This window comes from Xyrauchen texanus, chromosome 18 (assembly GCF_025860055.1).
Source record: "Xyrauchen texanus isolate HMW12.3.18 chromosome 18, RBS_HiC_50CHRs, whole genome shotgun sequence".
NCBI lineage: Eukaryota > Metazoa > Chordata > Actinopteri > Cypriniformes > Catostomidae > Xyrauchen > Xyrauchen texanus.
Window position 1 is genome coordinate 9,168,465 of NC_068293.1, and position 23,556 is coordinate 9,192,020.

Here is a 23,556-nt window from a genome sequence, read left to right on the forward strand (position 1 = left end):
AATATGATTCAAGCTATGCAAATGAACTGTTATTGAAGAATAGGGCAATTAAATAAACTTGGGATTGACTGCAAAATGAAAATGTCAAAAATCATTAGAGGGGTCATGACATGAGGAATCAAAATGTCCTTGATCTTTTCACTATAAGAGTTATTGTACTATAACAACATACTGTAAATTTCAGAACTCAAAACTTCTTCACTGCAAAAAGAGCATTTGATGAAACCAAGGTGTCAAAACAACTCATTCTTGAATTCCTCCACATTGTGATGTCACACTGTCGTAGATATTTGCATCTGACCACCTCCACAAAAACACTTATTTATAGACAGGTTGAAATGAGGCAGCATCAGCCCTGTGCTGATTTAGGGCCACTTACAAACAACAAGGTCAAACTCCTGTTTCTGTGTTATGCTTCAGAGTGATTACCTGGTCAAGGCAGTTGAGCAAATCACAGAGGCAGGCCCACTGCAGAGAAGGCGTGGGGTAGAATGAGTGGAAGCATGTAGTGAAGGTGTTGTGGCACTCTTGCAGCACGGCCTCCAGCAGCGTGAGGGGCTGACTCAGATATCCCTGTGGGTCATTGTCCAGCTTAGTCAGGCAGTTGTCCATCCCCTCTGACAGAATTTTCTTCAGGAGGCTGCGGGTCTTTCCTACACACTCCGCCAGCTTGCTGGATTCCTCCACAACTGCTTTGGTGCTGGCTAGATGGGATAAGATGCAGGCAGCGACAATAAGGCTTAATTCGGCTCATATTGCAATACTGCGCACAAAGATTTTAAATCTGGCAAGCTATACTATGATTGGCTGGCTTGGTTTTTATTTATTTTATTTTTTTAAAAAGTCTGACTTGGGGGAAAAAAAAGTAATGTTTACAATGTACCAGATTTGTCAAATTTGGTCAGCTCACTGGCATCAAATCTTTCAAAGACTATATATTATGTTTTGTCGCATCTATAACTCCACTTGTGACATTGACAGTCCCATGACAGCACCAATTCCGTATATAACAATGAGAGCAGGTGACAAGGCCTACTAGCACAGTGTCAGGAAAGTGAAAGCAGTGCTCAACCTTCCTAACAATGTCACTTCATCTAGTGTCCCACTAGCCAAACTTTCAGCCATAAAATGCAAATGTTATTCTTCTCACTGAAGCTGCATATTAGCATACACTCTCTACAGCAAGCCCCAAAGTAACAAATAATCAATCACACACATTTACAGGGTAAAGTTACTCCATTAAATGTAATAAAATATCGATACATCACTTACTGATTGGCACGTTACTTTCTCAAAACATTTTTGAGGCAACAATATATTAACATTAGCTGACATTTAAATTAGAAGCCTAATTTGTGTGCTTTCCATATCACTGTCAGTTGGACTTCTGTTTAATGTAATATGGTGTAATAACTTTGGGAGACCACAAGGGGGTAATATAACATTTAATGAAGCCAGTTGCACATGAACGAGATGCACTGCGTTGGTGGTATGACAAGGCATATCACACACAGGATGTGTCGTTGCGGTGCACATGGTAGTCCAAATTGTGAATCTAGTCACCATACACACTAAAGTTACGAAGGATTTCGTATTTCTTTAAGAATTAACAAAGTGACGTTGATGATTTTATAGGTTAGTGTATGAAAGCGATGTAACGGCGCAAACTTAATGGCGACATTTATTATGCAATACCTCTGTATGTATACTTGAATAGGTTTCATTCAAGCGGTCAAACCACAAAAAGACATACTTGTAACTGAAAATACATTGTGTAGGCAAATGAAAGATACATATACACAATATACAGTATATCATCCAGTGAGAGCAAATAATCTATGTTCTGTGATAATATGCGAGTTGCGCTCTGTAATGCAGCAGAATTTTGAGCAGTTCTTCTTCAGACTATTGTGCAATGAGAAGCCCTATTTATATCAGAAAAATTCTGATATAGATCGATAATCATCAGTAAAATCTTTGATTACTGAAGCGTGTAAAAGGCACAAATCCCAAGTCTAGAATTAACAATCAATTAATTGATTAATCATTAATCAATTGTGGTGTGTGTGCCATGAATGTACATCTTTCTTTTTATAGCACTGTTCCAACACTGAAAACGTTGCACCCACTTCATTATTCTTCACACTAGCAAGACAAGGGAGTACGCTTTTGTCGCAAACTAGGACACGAAGATGAAATCTGATACTGTCGTGGTCTGACAAATATCCCAATGCCAATATCGGTGCTCATTGACAGACACTGTTCAACAATAAAGAGAAATGACAAAACCGTAGAGCTCCTACAAGTTGCAACCCGCCAAATGCAGTTTGTCTATTTCATGTGCATGGCTGGCAACTTTGCTCATCTATCCGGCACTGTGGCGGGCAACCTGCAAAACGTCTCGGAGTGACATGACAAGAAATGCTATTAGACACAAAAGGCATGAGCTTGAAGAAACAATCTTTATTCTATTTTTAAGAACACACAACAGAAAAGCTGTTGATGCACGTGTCTGATTCGCTGTTTGTTCAGAGGTGTGAAGCCCAAGCATGTCTCGTGGAACACACGCATGTAAAGAATTCACTCTATTTCTCCGTTTATGAGAATGCTGCAAATGACCAAAGACATTCTCAGGATGTTCTCGGAGTTTAGTTCGCTTTATTTTCACGGAACAATTCGAGCTTAACATGCATTGTGAACCCAACTCTGCAGGTTCACAAATCATAATACAATACACCTTGAAAATAAAATTGATTTAAATTTCAATTATCATTATTATTGTTTACATTTATAACTGTCTATAGATCTTAATTTGTATAAGCAATTTTCCACCCGTTGTTGTAGATAGATACTTGTGTGATGGCAATGAAAGGTGGTTAATAAAACATTTTGACCACTTTGTTATTTTAATTGCTTTTTCATTACCACCCGATAGTGGATTTTGAAATTAAATTAATACAAATCCCAGATGCAGTTTATTGTGCAACCAAACACCCAATAATAAGCCACCTCAAAATACGATACGCATCACAATACATATGTCGTGATACGATAATGCTATTTATCTGTAACTTTTCATCACTTTGGGCACATTTTAGCTTTAAAAAATTATTCAATCAATATGTGTGTGTGTGTGTGTGTATATATATATATATATATATATATATATATATATATATATATGTGTGTGTGTGTTGTATGTGTGATTATTGTTACAATGCCTAATTTGTCTTATTACAATGTGGCAGCAGGGGTGTGGTAAGGTGCCTATCCGTAGAGAGAGCGAGAGCGAGAGAGAGAGAGAGAGAGAGAGAGAGAGAGAGAGAGAGAGAGAGAGAGAGAGAGAGAGACACTTACACCTGAGCTACATTATGCCTAACACCTGTCTCTAATTCCAGTGAGCACGGGGAGAGTGGCATAAAAGCACCCACACCACCAGCAGAATGGGGAGACAGACTGACCTAGAGACAGCCCAGACCTCTGACTCTGATACAATTTATTGTGAAGCTAATGTGCTGTGAGGCAGAAACCTTGTTTATGTTGATCCAATTTTATTATGAAGCTAACATACTACATCTAACTGTACCAAAACTAAAGAGGAATTTATAGCTTAGAAGATACATTGTCAATGACAAATGGTTTAGATGGATCTCAACTTTGGACACCAAACTTTTACTCCCAACATGTAGTGAAAGGATGCTGAACTGTTGAGAGAAATATGAAATATTACCAGGCAGTGGCTAATTACAGACATTTAAAGTAAATGCAGTTTGTTGTGCTACTCCAATCCCAATCAATAATTACCAGAAGGAAAAAACTGATGGAGACTTGGCTCTTTTACAATGCTCTACATTAAAGCGTTTACAAAGTTAAGCTTTTTATAGCCTATATATTTAACCAAATGAGGTTTAATGAGGAATTAGGAATATTATTATTCAAAAGACACAATGAATAGAAAGATGTTTTCAGATAACCAAAAGTTCCAAAAAGCAACTATCTGCACCAATTAATCATTAAAACAGATACATAGGTCTACCTCTAGTAGAGACCTTTCTTGATGTTAAATTTAACAGAGAATACAAAATACCAGAAATGGGGAAGATCTCGCAGATGTAGACACGCAACAGTCGCAGGCAGCAAGTGCCCACAAAGCGTAGCCTCTCTAAGTCCAGAAGGGTGGCCGTGTACTGGAAACCCTTTAGTCCTCTGAGTTCCTCCACACCCAATACCAGCGTGGTCCAGCTCCAGTGCAGGATACTCAGCAGAGACTCAAAACACTCCTGACACAAGAACACACACACACACACAACTGGCAAATGAACTGAAGATCTGTAATGTATATCATACAGTAACTCATACATTTACATATGTTTTTGTATCGCCTTCTATAAGCAAGACATATAATAACATCCTTTTTTTTCAATAATGTACAGGAAATAAATGGTCTGTTCCAAAACCTAGTGAGCGTCCTCCAGAGGCAGCATTTTACGACATCATAGGCACGCTCCCGATGCAAAGGCTGTTCTAAAATGTTGGTATCTTAATTATGCTGCCTCTTAAGATATCTTGTTTTGGCCAAATTCTAAGGTAGCATCATATGTAAAATGCACGGTGATGAGCTGGGTGGAAAAATAAATCTAAGATGGCAATGAAGTGAGATAAATTTAGATTATAAATATACTTATAATCCATATAGAAGACAGCTGCCTATGTAGGCAGGAAACAGTAAGGCAGCTCACCAAGTTTTGGAACAGACCCAAAATCTGATAAATCATTGAAATAATTCACACTTATTTACTTTGGACACACATACCACAGAGACAGTCCTGGCGAAAGATCGCTTCAGGATGTGCACAGGCTCACTGCTCTGCTGCTTTCCTTTGGATGTATTCCCATCATTAGAGGGCAATCTGGAAAAAATCACAACCAAACAAGTGAGTGGAAGAAAGAATACCTCGTTTCCTGAACAGCCAGCACATAACAAAAACTCCTCCTTTACCTGTACAGTAGTTGAGGTATCTGTCCAGCATTCACATCAGTACCATTGTTTGATTTTTTGGAGCTCTTGAATTGAAAGACCACACTGCAGGAGAAATAATTTACCATGATCATTGTTGGCTTCTAGAATATTCATGCTTTAATAATCACACTAGTCAAATGTTGAGGTTTTTGTACCTATCGTCAGTGGTGATGGTTGCCTGGCCGTGCGAGCCGCAGTCACTGCTGGGTCCAGACACACGAGCCCACGCCACATACCACCAGCCCAACTGAAGTAGCACAGGCTCATCAAACATCATGGCATACTTCTCCCTGCATACACAAAACAAACCATAACAAATCATTATATCAGTCTCTAACAACCACATATTTGACATCCTGTCCATCACAGGAACTGCGCTCAGATGGTTTGAGTCATACATCACAGGCAGATCCTTCAAGGTAATCTGGAGAGGAGAAGTGTCTAAGTCACACCAGCTGACCAATGGTGTTACTCAGGGATCAGTGCTTGGACCCCTCCACTTCACGATCTACAATATATCTCTCAGACCGATCATTTAGGCACATGGACGAAGGAAAGCCACCTTCAGCTCAACCTTGCCAAGACAACCTGTCTGTTGACCACAACCTCTCTATTCATCTTGGTTCAACTACGCTAACACCAACCAAGACAGCCCGGAATTTGGGAGTGGTAGAGGATGACCAGATTAAGTTCATGGCAGACATATCAACTACCCGGTCTTGCAGATTTGCAACATCAGGAAAATAAGACCATTCCTGTCTAACCATATGCTGAACAGCTCCTGGTCCAAGCTCTTAATGTAAGAGTAAGGCAGAGTTGACCTCGTTGCTATGGATGATGTCACATTTTATGATCGCGCTCTTTTAAATCATCCAAAGTGACTGGTAGACAAGGAAACGCTTTTGTTAGCAAATTCCTCAGACAGATAGCAGGATACAGTATATATAAAAGACAGACAGACATTTTTTCGGTTGATGATATTTCTTCATCTTGTGTTGATGCAATGAAGCAAGCGTGCATCCCCTCCACTGTATCAACTACAATGGGGAGCCCCGCGATGGCCGTGAATGCCGCCTTTTTTTCTTTTTTCCGCGCATCCATGAGAATACATACACAATGAATTGTCGGATGATGTACGGTCAGGAGAGGGCATATTTAGTTTGATAGATGATTCTGCTGAAGGATGACAGAAATTCCCAAGTCATTCACGCTACACAGACTCATTTTACAAGTGGCCAGAAGTCCTCAAGAGGACCTCTAAGCTGACCTGGGTTTAGAAGCTACTTTTAGTGTTAAAATGCTTCATGAATAACTCTTAGATGAAAATTTTACAAATCCTAAAATTAGGAGTGACACGTCCATAATTTTTAAAATTTGCCCAAAATGTCCACATTAGGAGCTACTTTAGCCTTAAAGTAGTGGAGTTAGATATTTTGTGAATACAGGCCCTGGTCATTTCAAGACTGGGCTACTGTAATGCCCTGTTGGCCAGCCTTCCATCTAGAACAATTAAGCCACTGCAGATGATCCAGAACACAGCAGCACATCTGGTCTTCAATCAGCCAGAGGACTCATGTCACCCCACTCATTTAACTCCACTGGCTGCCCACATTAAATTCAAGTCTTTGACTATGGTATTTTGGACAACCGAAGGAACAGCTCAATGAATCAACAGTGCCTGGTGGTCCTATCACAAAGAGGCAAAACATATTTTTCACATAACATTTATTTTCTCTGTTCCTCTGTGTTAGAATGAGCTTCCAAGCACTTAACCAATCCACACTATATGCACTAACTATTTAACAATAAAAAAAATCCTTCTCTTTCTTCTGACCTAGCATCTACACTTTGATAACTGATATTGCAGATATTGTTGACATTTGTATGACAAATTGCTTATGTTCCTCAATCAAGTAACTTTGGCTAGAAGTGTCTGCTAAATGACTAAATGTATATTCAAAAGCCTTTTGATGCCTATACAGTATTTCTGCCAGTTTTTAGATGAAATGAGCGATAAATAGAAGTGGTCACTCTACCTAACGTAAAATAGGTGTTTATTTAAATCTGGCAATTTTAAGTGCATTCATTTGCTATCATTTAATTGAATTATAAACTGTATATGCATTATATCAGCCATCACCCCTCCTAGTCTCCAGAGAACAGTATCTGCTATAAAAAAATATACTGTATATACAAACATTTTAGGCATTTGTGAAAAATGTTGCATAGTGAGGATGTTTTCAAAATGAATGCCATAAATTATTTTTATTTATCAATTAACTTCATAGAAAGCACAATAAACATAAAAAGCTAAATCAATATTTCGTGTGAGCACCCTATGCCTTTAAAACAGCACCAATTCTCCTAGTTACATTTGCGCATACTGTAGTTTTTCAAGGTTGTTGGCAGATCGGTTGCTCCAAGCATCTTGTAGAACTTGCCAAAGTTCTTCTATCTTTTATGCTGTCTCATTCGCTTCTGTTTCTTCATGCAATCCCAGACTGACTCAATGAAGATGAGATCTGGGCTCTGTGTGGGCCATCCCATCTGTTGCAGTCATCTTTGTTCTAATTCTATTCTATTTCCAAAGGGAATGTTTGGACAACTAAATTTGATATTTCCCATTGGCACACTAAAGAAGACATAAAATAACCGATATAGGACAAATGTTTTTGTGAAACATCTAATGAGAGTTTTGCACAGTACTGTATACTGTATGTACACGCTCATAATATGTAGCCCACATGGTATTAATATTCAGTAAAAAACTATTCCTACTCCAGATTCAATCCAGGTCTGTCTATGTCTCCGTTCAAATGCCGGCTGGTGACCCAACTCTGATTTCCAGCTCAAATCAGTAATTTTTTTTAGGCTTCTCACATGACATTTTAAATGTAGCCCATATAAGGTAATGGTCAGAACAGCCAATGCTCGTTATTTGACCCACATGCGTAAGACACTCCCTGAGCATGAGTATAACAAACTCTGGCAAGTTCATCATTAGAATATGAATAAGGAATTAAATTACATTTAAAAACGTAATTAGCCATTTTATTTATGTAGATAGAACACATAATGCATATTAAAATGTCAGCAAGTAATTGAGAATGACCCTCTTGATGGATATTGGGTTTTTAAATCAAGAAATTTGCCTTTGTATGGTGCCATTTAAATATTATTGAAGCTCAAGAGTGTTATTTAACTTCAGAGTGAAACACAACATAAAATCAAAAGGACAGCAGGAAAAACGGCATAACATATACAGTGCATTCATAAAGTATTCAGATCCCTTAATGTTTTAAAAAATGTTTTATGTTGCAGCCTTATGCGGCTATTCCCACATCAATCTACACTCCATACCCCATAATGACAAAGCAAAAGCCAGATGTTTGGCAAACATTTTAAAAAGAAAAAAACTTAAATACCACATTGACATAAGAATTCAGACCCCTAACACAGTACCTTACTTGAAGCACTTTTGGCAGCGATTACAGCCTCAAGTCTATTTGGGTATGATGCAACAAGCTATGCACACCAGGATTTGGGGATTTTGTGCCATTCTTCTCTGCAGATCCTCTCAACTCTGTCAGGTGGGATGGGGACAGACATTTTCAGGTCTCTCCAGAGATGTTAGATTGGGTTCAAGTCTGGGCTTTGGCTGGGTCACTCAAGAACATTGACAGAGTTGTCACTAAGCCACTCTTGCTGTCTTGGCTGTGTGCTTAGGGTCATTGTCCTGTTAGAAGGTAAACCTTCAGCCCGGTCGGAGGTCCTGGTGCTCTGGACCAGGTTTTCATTAAGGATATCTCTGTATTTTGCTGCGTTCAGCTTTCCTTCAATCCTGACCAGTCCCCCAGTCCCTGCCACTGAAAAACACCCCCAGAGCATGATGCTACCACCACCATGCTTCACCGTTAGGATGGTATTGCGCAGGTGATGAACGTTGCCTGGTTTCCTCCAGACATGACGCTTGGAATTGAGGCCAAACTGTTCAATTTCATCAGACCAGCGAATCTGGTTTCTCACAGTCTGAGAGTCCTTTAGGTGCTTTTTTACTAATTCCAAGCGGGCTTTCATGTGTCTTGCATGGCTTCCATTTGGCCACTCTATGATAAAGACCAGATAGGTGGCTTGTTGCAGTGGTAGTTGTCCTTCTGCATGTTTCTCCCCACTCCACACATGATCTCTGGAGCTCAACAGAGTTACCATCGGGTTCTTGGTTACCAAGACCCTCTCTTACCAAGGCCCTTCTCCCCCAGTTGTTCAGTTTGGCAGGGCAGCCATCTCTAAGAGTCCAGGTTGTTCCAAACTTCTTCCATTTAAGAATTATGGAGGCCACTGTGCTCTTGAGAACCTTCAATGCAGCTGAATATTTTTTAATCCTTCTCCAGATTTGTGCATCGAAAAATTCCTGTCTCTGAGCTCTGCAGGCAAATCCTTTGAATTCATGGCTTGGTTTTTGCTCTGATATGCATTTTCTGCTGTGAGACCTTATGCAGTTGAAGTCAGAAGTTTACATACACTTAGGTTTAATTCATTAAAACTCATTTAACCACTCCACAGATTTTATATTAGTAAACTATAGTTTGGGCAAGTCATTTAGGACATCTACTTGTGCATGACAATTCATTTTCCCAACAATTGTTTACAGACACTTTTATTTGACCATATCACAATTTAATTGGGTCAGAAGTTTACATTCACTAAGTTTATTGTGCCTTTAAACAGCTTGAAAAATTCCAGAAAATGATGGATGTGAAGCCTTTAGTCAATTAGCCAATTAGCTTCTGATAGGAGGTGTGCCTGTGGATGTATTTTAAGGCCTACCTTCAAAACTCAGTGCCTCTTTGCTTGATATCATGGGAAAATTATAAGAAATCAGCCAATCAGAAACAAAAATGTGGACCTCCACAAGTCTGGTTCATACATGATAGCAATTTCCAAATGCCTGAAGGCACCACGTTCATCTGTACAAACAATAATACGCAAGTGTTAACACCATGGGACCATGCAGCCATCATTCCGCTCAGGAAGGAGACACATTCTTTCTCCTAGAGAACGGAGTTTGGTGCAAAAAGTGCAAATCAATTCCAGAACAAAAGCAAAGGACCTTGTGAAGATGCTGGAGGAAACAGGCAGACAAGTATCTATATCCACAGACAAACGAGTCCTCTATCGACATAGCAAGGAAGAAGCTACTGCACCAAAACCGCCATAAAAAGCCAGATTACAGTTTGCAAGTTCACATGGGGACAAAGATCATTTTGGAGAAATATCCTCTGGTCTGATGAAACAAAGATTGAACTGTTTGGCCATAATGACCATTGTTATGTTTGGACGAAAAAGGGTGAGACTTGCAAGCCGAAGAACACCAACCGTGACGCATGGTGTGGCAGTATAATGTTGTGGGGGTGCTTGGCTGAAGGAGGTACTGGTGCACTTCTCAAAATGAATGGTATCATGAGGAAGGAAAATGATGTGGATATATTGAAACAACATCTCATGGACTTCCAAATGGACAATGACACCAAGCATACCTCCAAAGTTGTGACAAAATGGCTTAAGGACAACAAAGTCAAGGTATTGGAGAGGCCATCACAAAGCCCTGACCTCAATCCAGTAGAAAATTTGTGGGTACAATTGAAAAAGTGTGCGAGCAAGGAGGCCCACAAACCTGACTCGGTTACACCAGTTCTGTCTGGAGGAATGCGCCAAAATTCCAGCTACTTATTGTAAGAAGCTTGTGGAAGGCTACACAAAATGTTTGACCAAGTTTAACAATATAAAAGCTAATGCTACCAAATACTAACAAAGTGCATGTAAACTTCTGACCCACTGGAAATGTGATGAAATAAATAAATGCTGAAATAAATAATTCTCTCTACTATTATTCTTACATTTAATATTTTTTAAATAAAGTAGTGATCCTAACTGATGTAAAACAGGGAATGTTTTCTATGATTAAATGTCAGGAATTGTGAAGAAACAGAGTTTAAATGTATTTGTCTAAAGTGTCTGTAAAAGTCTGACTTCAACTGTATTAGACAGGTGTGCGCCTTTCCAAATCTTGTCCAATCAATTGAATTTGCCACAGATGGACTCCAATCAAAGTGTAGAATCATCTCAAAGATGATCCAGAGAAATGGGATGCAACTGAGCTAAATTTCAAGTGTCATAGAAAAGGGTCTGAATACTTATGTCAATGTGATATTTCAGTTTTTTCTTTTCACAGTAGGCTGCCCACAGATGCACCTGCCTAATAATCGTCTTGATATACTTGGATATTGGCCGATGCCGATTATGTAAAAAAATTTGATTAATCGGTCGACCTCTATATATGACTCGCAATTCAAAGTTTTAAACAATAAAACGCCAATTTATGAAATCAAGTGCGCAAATGACAAATGTTGAGTTAGAGTAATGTAAAAATCACATTAAATCTGACCTGGATGTTCACACTGAAACGGGACATTTTTTTCCCACATATGAAGGCGGTCCAGATCAGATTTGGTGTCAAATGTGAGTGAAAGAAATCTGATTTGGGCCACTTTCAGCTGCGGTGTGAATGAAGCCAATAATTAATCATAAATAATCCATCCTCGTGAAATGAGGCAAGGCTTAACAAGTCTTCTACGAGGCATACCTAGCAGCACAGTCGTAGGCCAGAACATCGGTTTCAGCCAGTAGGTCTCCATCGGTCTCATGGTCTCCTCCATCAGGGCCCAGCTCAAACAGCTGCAAAGTCAAACGCAGATGTCAAACACAACTTCACAAACAAACATGAGAATGAAAAGTGCTTAGTGTGAAAAGTAGACACTGAGATAGCATCTGACCTTGATCTTTGCCGTGTACTCCCCTCGGCCACCAAAAAGACCCAAACCCCCTAATAAGATGTCAGCATCAGCGCAAAAGCGGATGGCCTCGACAGAGTGTGCAGAGTAACCCCAGCCACCTCCATGACCTGCAAACACAAATTGAGCAAAATGTTAATCATACACAACCTCACATGTTCAGCACGGTTATAATAGCTGTGTCATAAGAATACATGTGTTTTTGTTCAATCTTACTCTCAAAGCGGTTGACCACACTGTAGTCCTCTTTAGAGTAGACCTTCATCACAGCTTGTGTGTCTTCCTCAGCACTGGCCACACCCATCTTTAGCTCCTGCATAGCAGCCAGTGTGTCAAGACAACCTGCACACAGAGCAAAGCATTTAAATTAACCAATCACAACTGAGACCTTATGAGTCTGTTCCATCCTAACTGAAATAGAGTCTCAAAAGAGAGGGATTTGGAATGCTCTAGATAAGCGGAAGCTCCATCCATCATTCAAACAGCACTCGCATGCGCAGCGCATGGGAGAATCGACTAAACCGAGACCGTCAATCCACGCATCTTATCACGTGGCTTGTTGAGCATGTTACCGCGGAGACATACCGCGAGTTAAGGCTTCACACTCAACGCACAACTCTCCACGCAACCCACCGAGAGCGAGAACCACATTATAGCATATAACCATGAGGAGGTTACCCCATGTGACTCTACCCACACTAGCAACAGGGCCAATTTAGTTGCTTAGGAGACCTGACTGGAGTCAAGCAGCATGCCCTGGATTCGAACCCGCGTTTCAAGGGGTGCTAGTCAGCATCAGTACTCTCGGAGCTACCCAGTACCCTATCACTGTTTTATCGTTATATTACAATGGGAAGTTAGTTTTGTAGCACCATTACTGATGACTCAACAAACAAGTCAGCGATTGGTCACAATTAGGGATATGTACATGTTGGACAACAGTTGTTGCACTTTGTGTTGTGGTTCAAAAGAGAGTGCTGTGAAGGTGCAGTGAGTGACAGTCATTGGATGATGTCGTACCCAGGATGTGCAGAGCTCCATGGGAGCCGGGTAGTGGTGGCGTGAGAGCCCGAGGGAAGAGCCAGCTCAGGACTGAGGATGCTGCAGAGGGCTTGAATGTCTGAGGCAGGGGGCACACGGGCATCTGCAATCACTGCGTTATAGCAACACATCTCACGTGTAGCTGGTAGGAACCTGGAAGATAAGATAGCTTGTTAAGACAAGACGAACTATTATGCTCAAATTATTACCATATTATCCTTTTGTGTTTGGAAGAAAGAAAATACAGGATCAGAAAGACATGAGGGTGAGTAACTGATGACTATTTTATTTTTGAGTGAACTATTCCTTTAAAAAAATGTGTTATGACTGTTGAACAAACGTAGACCACTGGAAGCATTTCAATGACCATGAGAATATATGTACATTGTTTTAAGGCACGAACAATGACCTAATGACATCCTGACTCCATGAGCCTTACCTCCAGATGACATCATACACAGGGTCCAAACAGAGGCCGAATCCCTGCAGATCCTCCTGCTCCGAGTCATTGAAGGTGCGGCAGCTCCCATCCAGTTTGTTGATCAGAAGGCATTTGAAGGGAGGAGGCTCTGATACAGATGTGGGAACCAAACCTAGAGAACAGAAAGGGTGTCAACAGTCAAAGGAAATGATGAGAGCAGCTTTACGCAAAGACCTCGTCAAGCATGAGAAAGTACCAATTATGTGTTTGCTGGCAAAAATCTCAGATGTGGCCAGGACGTGGGTGTTGATGAGCGCCTCGTCGATTCTAAGGAAGGTCTGATCTCCACTGGCTCCAATCCAAGTGGCCTTGCGACCGTACTTGGCGCCAACGTTGGGCATTGGAGAGGGTTTGGCGTTCCAGTAGGGCATGTCTAGAATGGGTCGCCCTAACTGCCCTTTCTGTTGAGGTAAACAAAAGTTATATCTTCAGGTTCTCAACCAACGGCCAATGTATAAAAAACCTAAAGTAGTTTGATTTGGGGGGAAAAATAGCTAACTCACCGAGAAACTCCCAAAAGTGAAGACTTGCCCATCCATGAGAAGCACTGCAGTGTGGTTACTGCCAGCTGTCACCTGAGTACTAGGGCCAGACAGAGCCTGAACCAGAGTGGGAGACCCCCTGGGTGCAGAGAAAAAACAAATGAGCCATATATTAGCAAACAGTGGTCGAATTTGCCAATACCGATAACTAAGCAGTGGATGGAAAGCTGATAACTGATTAATCGGCCGATAGATTTTCAAAAGTATTTACCGAAAGTTAAACAAAATTCTTAGTCTCTACTTACTGTGACAGGCACAGTCATAAATGTAACAAGTCTGAAATTAATATTGCTGCTTTGTTTTGCTGTTTATTGTGCAACCAAAATCCCAATAATAAACAAGCCCAAAATACAGCAGGACTGTTATTTTGAAAGGCTACCAGCTAACAAAAACACATAAGGGAAATAGAACATTCACTCTGACTTCAAATCATCTACAATTTATTAATAGAAACACTATGAAGTAAACATTGTAATAAGGGCTACTAAATACTATCTGAGCAGTAATTCATCAACAACAGATTATCAGAGTTTTGGTCATAAAAACAGGTTTTTTGCTTTTCAAAATCAACACGAACATTAACTTGTGATTAACGTATATCTATTCTCTTTGGAGCGCTCATTTTTATAACCTCATAAAAAGGAATAATAATAATAATATTAAAAAAGCTATCAGCAACTATTGGCTTGGATTTTTGCCAATAACCATTATTTTCAAAAAGAAACTATCTGCACCAATATATCGGCAAAACCGATATATCAGTCTAACTCTATTAGCAAAAGTATTGGTAAATAGTCTGCACTTATATAGCGCCTTTTTAACATTAGTGGTATTCAAAGCGCTTTACACTGCATCTCATTCACCCATTCACACTCACATTCACACACCAATGATGGCAGAGCTGCCATACAAGGCGCTAGCCTGCCATTGGGAGCAACTTGGGGTTCAGTGTCTTGCCCAAGGACACTTCGGGCCGGGAATCGAACAGCCAACCCTACGATCAATGGCCGACCCGCTCTACCACCTGAACCACAGCCGCCCCCAAAAGTGTGTGTTTATCACAATCAACTCGATTCTCCGTGACAGAAATGTAAACTACACTGGGTAGGGGAGGATGCTATTATCAAATGTTAGTTGCATTATATTGTGCACAGTAGTCAAATAAAGAAAAGCCTCAATCGCCATAATTTACAGCCGGGTTGCTCACAGATATATGGAATACAATCTTTTTTATCATGTTATTGCAGCAAGATTTACCATGCACAATATACTGTACTGTATATATTTTCACAATACCAAAATTTCAGTAGTCTGTAGTGAGACTTGATGATTTTTAATACCAGCTTCAATACCGCAACAAATAATAGCCTAACAATAACTAATAACTAAGTTAATTATGTAAGAATTGTTAGTTCTCATGTAACGATTGAAGTTTAAACAGCAGTATCAAGATTTGAAGTAAACATACAGAATTAATTCAACATTAAACTATTACTTGTGTTCCCTTTATGATGATAATACATCAATATTTTTATATTACAGTTCGTTTTCTACTATTAAAGTTATCCAGTCAAGAGCAGTGAGTTGTTTTCTCGTTTTCTTGTTATGGATGTTTGATTAATATTAAGGACACACTAGACAGCAGCAGGTCTATTACTTTATATTTACACATACAAGTCCGACAATTTTATAGAAATCTGCTTTCTCCCACTGTTTACGTTCACTTTTGACATAACTCTCTGTGTTTACATGAACACCTCACCAAGATGGCATTTTGGCAGAATCTTGAAATGTATTTGACCATGTATACGTGTTTCTACATGTTCAGCGCTACTAGATCGCTAGCAAATGCTAAAATGACGTGCTCTGGATTATTCTCAACAGCAGAATAAGAATATCAACTTTGAAATAAGTGACACAGGCCTAGCCTATATCACAAATATAACTGGTTATTTTTTTCATTATTGACGTTATATTCAGGCTACTTTTCAGGTCGGGCAATTAAGATGCTCTTTCACTTGCCCCATCAAAAATCCACTTTAGCGTTAATGTCGAGCCCTGGTTGGGAAGAAATACAGAAAGCAAACGGTTCAGTTCTGTTAACAAATCTTTAAATGAAACTGAATCAGTGCTAGAATGGTTTAATTACATACATAATTACATGGATAACTCTATTACCTAGAATTAACATCTCCATGTCCGAGTTGTCCATGCTGTCCATAACCAAAGGTGTAAACATCTCCATTCTCCATTAAAATCACTGCAAAAAGAGGTTTACCATTACAAACGGTCAGACAGTATTTCAATGTATACTTGTCACATCTAAAAAAAACAGGAGCATCAAATATCAATCCAAAATAAGGCAAGGAACATAAACTATGGTCTCCAGTCCAGTCATTTAGGTCAGAAGTGATTTTCACTCACCGGAGTGGTGGAAGCCACAGCTGACCTGTACGGCTCGCAGCTCACAGTCAAAGCGCATGGCCCCAGGAGGATAGGTAGTGATCTTACTGGCATCCTTGTCCCCGCGTTCACTGCTGCCATCTGTAACAAAGAATGGAGGGTGAGTCTGTGCAGATGGACGGGAAAAGGCAGACAAGGACAGAGAGAAGAGATGCATGTCTCTAGGTAGAAGTCGAGTGAAGTCAAAGCCTGTTAACCTGAAAAGAGAAATGAGCTGGTGCCTCAGAGGACTAGGACTAGACAAGGTTTAAGACAAGTCTTGTTTTCAGAGAAATAAAAAATGCTTTCTATCATTTTGACAAACACAAATATGGTTTCTGGTCTGCTGTGATTCCCTACTTTAGAAACATTCCCAAAATAAAGGAAGCTTATATGGAACAGAAGTGAAGAAATGTGGACAAAATTACATTTTCAAGCGTAAAAGTAGACTGGGAAAGATGCGCGACTGAGGATTTAGGGAGAAGACATAAAAGAGAGAGACACCGAGTGCAATCCAGTGGAATAATTCTTGAATTAGTGTTCACTGAATCAAGTGACCAGATTGAAAGACCTTTCACAATGCGATAAAAGAAGAGCAAGAGAAAGAGAAAAGCCCAGGTTTATGTTCTTGTAATATGAGTGATACATTAACAATACCAATATTGTGCATGACTTAAGTTCTTCAAATCTTTATTCACTTCAATAGTCTATGTTTTGTCTAGTCCAGGTTGTTATAGACTTCAACTCAATAATAATAATACAGTGGGCCTACATTATTAAGCTATACAACCCAGTCTGTCGAAGTGATTAATTATTTGTAAAACAACCTTTGACTTGGAGATGATTTACGTGGGAAATGAATTCCCTCTCCTTAAGCGTTTTCTCTCTCAGGGGTTAATAAAAGAGATTTGTCATTGATTTGTGGCACAAACCCAATGAGGGAACACATGATAAGTGAGCTTGATTCACTCCACATGAATTAAAATGGAGGAGAACAGCAAATGCTCTGCCACACAGTTCAAAACATGCTTGAGGTAGCAGTGTGCGCACGGCCAAATAAAGGTTTGGACTGAATTTCTTTCCCGTGATCTTAAAAACAGTTTGATCTAAAAGCTTATGCTTCACAGGACATACATGATATAAAAAGACAAATATAAATTGTGCCGGTGAGAAAGAGATCAATATTCAAGTCCTTTTTTACTATAAATTCTCCTCCCAGCCCAGTAGGTGTCGATATGCATAAAGAATGCAAATCGCCAAAAACAAAAGAAGAATGTAGAAGTGACAGTGGAGATTCATAGAAAAATGACTTAAATGTAGATCTGTTTCTCACCCACAACTATCATAACACTTCTGAAGACATGGATTTAACCAATGCAGTCGCACAGGTTTATTTATTCAAAGGGAAAATTCTAAGTTTTGACCACCATTCTTCTAAATATTCAACAGAAGAAAGAAAATCACATCTCGGATGGCATGAGGGTAAGTAAATAATGAGAATTTTCATTTTTGGGTGAACTATAACTATTATTCTAAAATGTGGAAAATAGTAATAATAAAGATTACGGTAAGTAGGTGTCTACAAACTTTAGACTGGTAGTGCAAGTTTACAGCTATACATCTTCCCAATTTAATTCTGAAGACACAAATATAGATATCTAAATATAGCCACAAGTGACTATTGTCGGGGGCCATGCACATATGGCGAGATGATCAAAATAATCAAATTTGACAGAAAAGTTTCTGTGGACAGCTATTTTAGTGTGACAGTTCACCTGCTTTGGGCTGAGTTGCAAAAATAGGATTTTCTTACATTATAGCACCCCTAGCATCAAAAATGAACAAAACTCTGCATGCTACCTCAGAGTGTTCTCTTGTCCTTGTTTAAACATTTTGTTAAGTTTGAAAATTGCACTCACAAGATACAGGCTAATTAGTGATTATAGGCCAAGGCCAAAACATATTTGCTTCTATCTTTGGAACGATTCGACTCATCAAAATTATTTTCATAATATTTCATTCGGAGGGTCTGTAGATGATATAGTGTTGGGTGTAATGCATTACTAAGTAATTCATTACTCTTTCATGAAAAAAATTAAGGGATTATTCTTAATTTTTCAGTAATTTAATTAGTTCTGATGTAATTGTGTTAAATACTGTAAAGTTTATAGAACAATTCTATATAAAACAATAGTGAATTTAATTGAAATTGAACGTCAATGTTAAAATATATGTTTTCTAATTTGACGCTGTCCCCTTAAATTCTTTGGCCAGTTCATGAATAATTTATTTGTTTTTATATGATTTGAAAAAATTAAAAGAACAATTTCATTTATATCCTTGTATTTTTTATCTAGTCGAGTGCGGCACAAAATCCTGCAGGTCTCTACAGCTTACTCAGGAGATCCTGACATGGTGCCAGCCGTGACTCGCTTCATTGAGGGCAGCTCATATTTCAGGAGCATGCAACCAGACAGTGGATGCTCTTTCCAGGGATCGAGTACATCCAGGAGAATGGAGACTTCATCCAGATGTTGTGCAGGATGAAGTCTCATGGCTACGATTTGGAAGAGCAGAGGTGGATCTTTTTGCTTCGGAGATGACCACTCACTGTCGTCTATGGTTCGCAAGGACAAAAGTGTCCAGCCAACTATATGCGTTCCCACCTATCCCTCTGTTATGGGAGGCGTTACACAGGATCTCCCTGTGCAAGCACAGAGTGCTACTCGTGGCACCGCAATGGCCAGCCAGACCATGGTTTCCTTTGTTGCTAAGACTTCTATCAGGCAATCCATGGAAGCTTCCCCCCAGTAAGGACATCCTCTCCCAGCTGGAGGCCAGCGTCTGGCACCCGGATCTAGCTCGCCTGCAGCTTTGGGTCTGGCCATTGGGTTAAATCCTTCTCTGGAACATTGTAATCCTGCGGTTATTCACACAATCTCCAATGCTAGGGCTTCTTCCACATGACAGATTTATGCTGCTCATTGGAGGCTTTTTTTTTTTTGCATGGTGTGAGAAGCAAGGGCTCGATCCTGCAATGTGTGACATTTCGAGCATCTTAAGCTTCCTTCAACATTTACTGGAGGAGGGCAAAGTGGCTTCCACGTTGAAAGTGTATGTCGCAGTGATTTCTGCAAATCATGTTCCAATTGGTGGATCTTTTCTTGGATCTCACAGTCTTGTCTGCAGTTTTCTGAAGGGTGCACACTGTCTGAAGCCTGCTCGGAATCCTCACTTTCCCTTGTGGGATTTGCCACTCGTGCTTGCATTCCTTTGCTCATCCCAGTTTGAGCCCTTGCAAAGCATTGACTTGAAATGGTTAACCTTGAAGACTGCCTTTTTGTTGGCTATTACTTCTGCAAATTGTGCTTGTGTTGGTCCTACGACCAAATCCTTTTCTTCCAAAAGTCCTTCTTCCAGGGTCTGATTCAAGTGCTCAACTTTTGTGTCCTGTTTGTGCCTTGAAGTGTTATGTGGACACTACTGCTCAATTTAGACAGTCATACCAGTTATTTGTCTGCTATGGTGGTGTGAAGAAGCAGAGATTGTCAAACTGGATAGTGGAAACTATTACACTGGCTTACAAGGCAGCAAGGCAACCATTGCCCTAGGGGCTAACTTGCCATTCCACTAAGGCCATCTCATCTTCATGGGCTGTTTTTAGAGGAGTTTCGTTGGCGGACATCTGTACTGCTGCTACCTGGCCTTCTCCATGCATGTTTGCCAGGTTTTATAATGTCAACGTTGCTGCTCATCATGCCGTGAGTGCCACAGTTCTTCAGGAGCGGCCTTAATTTTTCATCAGATCAGTGGCATTCCTCATGACTATGTTGGTACGGGTCATCCAGTAGTGTTTACACTGCCTCTGGCGGTCAGTAGGAATGAACATGTAACTGTGGTTCTGTGAATTCAGGATGACTGCCAGAGTTCTTAGTCACTCGGAATGTGTGAGAAAGGTGTACCGAGGCAGAGTGCTGAGCGACAGTGGTTTATAACCCCCAGGGCTCAGCAAACGTCACTACATGATTTTGTTGGTATATTCTTTCACCTATCTGGCTGGCACTGCGATAATCCAGTAGTGTTTACACTGCCTCTGGTGGTCATCTGGAATTCACAGAACCACAGTTACATGTGTATCTAACGTTATGAAATCACTTCGGTGGTGGTGCGTTAATCAGATTTCCAAATGTTTAAAAGTCGCTATGGATGTTTTTACATTTGAATCTTCTTTAAATCTGTGTGTGCTTGTACATTATTTTTCCGCTGTGCAGGCTTTTTCAAGTGCAGGATAGCCGCCTCAGGTGAGTCAAGTCCCGTCTTTCACCGGACCATGTCGACGTGTTAATTTTGCTCATCAAATAATGTTTTATTAATTTTGAGTAAGTAGCCAACAAATTGAATGTTTCAGGCTAGTTAAGCCATTTTTTAGGCTATTTTCAATGAGATGCCGACTGCTTAATGGGTTAAACTAGCTTTTATTCTGTGTACATGTCATGTTTAGAATACATTAGGTTTATTTTAGGATACATCACAGGCCTATTTTTTTCTACATCGTAACGTTATTGGTTAACGTTCTTTACCGAACAGCTGTTATATCAGATCAATGATCTACTTTTCGGCAAACATTTATTCACTCGTGGATTAGGATAAGTCTACCTGTTAATTATTTTCAACAAAGTCCTGAATGTTTACGTGGTGAATTCCGTTTAGAACCGGTTGGGTTGCTCTATTGGTCCTGCATTATTCATTCAATTGTTTTCAATAAATATGCCTGTTAAATATTCACTAACGTTGATTCAGTGAATGTGTGTCATGTTTTATATTTAATGTACAATGATCATAATGCAAGAGGACCACGTCGCAAATAAATGGGGATATGTTAAGTATTTTAAATGGTCCGCATAAATACTTTTTTTTTTTTTTTTTACTGTTTTCTGAAGGTTGGTTTCTTTCTAGGCTAGTCGACTTCAAATTTTTCATTTAAATGTCAGTGAAATTAGTTGTTCCGTACATCCCTAATAAAAACATCACCCTCTTCTCATTATTATTTTAAACTGTTTTTCCCTTCTGTTGCCAAATTAGTGCAATTACGTACACAAGCTCATCTTTCATGCTGTTTGTTGAAATATTATGAATAAACTCTCCCTTTACTATGCCTATGTGAGTGAGTTTGTGAATGAATTTCAGGATGGTTTCATTAGAAGCCTGTAAATTGGTCTAGTTCATTGGGTGGAAAAGGAGGAATTGGAGAACGGTCAACTTGAACTCAAAAGGTATCTTTAATTTTTATAATCAACAAAAAAACAGGCTTCTTAGCACACTCATTAAACACAGGTACAACAGGTGTGTGCGGCGCTATCTCTCCTTTCACTGGCATCCGGTTCGCTCTTAACCCGCGTCAACTCTCACTGTAATGACAAACATCTGTTAGACACAATCATTGCCAGGTGTTGATCTTTACCAAACTCATCTCCTGATATCACTCTCTATTCACAAACCGGCGCTCAACCACACCCCCACCACCACAGAGCCGAATGATGTGTGGTTGATACACACAGTTTACAAATCGCAATATTAACATATGAAATTGTATTGAGGGAAGAAGAAACAACTATGAACTTCCTTTGGCCATATGGATGCAAACAGTTTTGAATAATGACGCAGAGAGCCCAACTCCAATCTTATGTACAGCCATAGTCAAAAGTATTGGCAGTGACATAAAATTTGTGTTTCGCAAAGTTTCCTTCTTCAGTTGTTGTGGTGTTGATTCACATTGTTTCTAGATTATTGTGCAGAGTGATCAGATGCATTATAAATAATTGCAAAAAGCTTAATTGGCCAAAAAAATACACTTTACACAAAAACCCAAATTTTAACAGTTTTTTGGCCCTGGCACAAAATGACCAACTAACATAATTTTACTAATCATATCAGCAGCACCTGGGAAAGTGTGAACGAGTACTAGTCAGGTGAAATCACTATCATTCTGATAGGATTATAAGAGCAGACTTATTGCTATAAAAGGTGGGAAGAAGTGCTTCCAATCATTGTGTTCTTGTTAGCAATGGTTACCTCTAAAGAAAGACTTTGCATCAAAATGGCCTCACATGAAAGGAAATTGCTGCAAAGAATATTGCACCTGAAAGAACCATTTACTGGACCATAAAGAACTTCAAGGAGAGAGGTTCAACTGCAGTGAAGAAGGCTTCAGGATGTCCCAAAGTGTCCAGCAAGCACCAGGACCGTCTCCTCCTGAGGAGTCAGCTATGGAATCGTGTCACCACCAGTGCAGAGCTTCTTCAATACTGGCAGCAGGTTGGTGTGAGTGCATCTGCATGCACAGTGAGGCAAAGACTTTTGGACTATGGCCTGGTGTCAAGAAGGGCAGCAAAGAAGCCACTTCTCTACAAGAAAAAAATCAAGGACAGACTGAAATTCTGCAGGAAGTACAAGGATTAGACAGCAGAAGACTGGTGCAAAGTTAATTTCCCTGATGAAGCCCCTTCCGACTGTCTGGAAAATCAATAGTCCGGAGAAGAAAAGGTTAACACTACCATGAGTCCTGTGTCGTACCAACCGTGAAGCATCCTGAGACCATCCATGTGTGGGGTTGCTTTTCATACAAGGGAGTGGGCTCTCTCACAATTCTGCCCAAAAACAGATTGTCCTGCAAGAGCACCAACGATCCAGGAGTAATTTGGTGATAATCCGTGCATTTTCCAGCATGATGTAGCACCATGTCACACGGCAAGAGTGATAATGAAGTGGCTCGGTGATCATTACATGAAAATTTTGGATCCATGGCCAGGCAACTTCCCGGATCTTAATCCCATAGAGAACCTGTGATCAATCCTCAAAAGGCGAGTGGACAAGCAGAACCCCACAAATTACAAAAAATACAAATAATGAAGCAGGAAACTTTGCAAAACACAAAATGTATGTCACTGCCAATACTTTTGGCCACGGCTGTAGGTTCGTGACGTGAACTCAGCAGCATAAAGAGCGTCTTACATTTTCTGTGCTGATTCACAGGCTTTTTACCAACATGTAAATTCGCAGGCTATTAATATCACCAAAGCATATTATTACAGGGTGTTTTATAGTAGATAAAACAACCTGTATTTTTTTACCAGTGCAAAAATGTGCACACAGTAAAAGTCAGTGACATGACAAGGAATT

General features: G+C 39.8%; 1 protein-coding gene across 1 annotated transcript in view; it reads right to left on the minus strand.

Moving 5' to 3' along the window:
• The window catches only part of LOC127659315 (E3 ubiquitin-protein ligase MYCBP2-like), a 171,533-nt gene that overhangs the window by 83,911 nt on the left and 64,066 nt on the right, over positions 1 to 23,556 (minus strand). Inside the window, 15 exon segments of the mRNA XM_052149082.1 lie at positions 430 to 704; positions 4,088 to 4,280; positions 4,814 to 4,910; positions 5,000 to 5,083; positions 5,176 to 5,310; positions 11,664 to 11,755; positions 11,854 to 11,981; positions 12,088 to 12,213; positions 12,892 to 12,916; positions 12,918 to 13,065; positions 13,352 to 13,505; positions 13,590 to 13,794; positions 13,897 to 14,014; positions 16,114 to 16,195; positions 16,360 to 16,479. Of these exon segments, the coding sequence (XP_052005042.1) occupies positions 430 to 704; positions 4,088 to 4,280; positions 4,814 to 4,910; positions 5,000 to 5,083; positions 5,176 to 5,310; positions 11,664 to 11,755; positions 11,854 to 11,981; positions 12,088 to 12,213; positions 12,892 to 12,916; positions 12,918 to 13,065; positions 13,352 to 13,505; positions 13,590 to 13,794; positions 13,897 to 14,014; positions 16,114 to 16,195; positions 16,360 to 16,479 (1,982 nt within the window).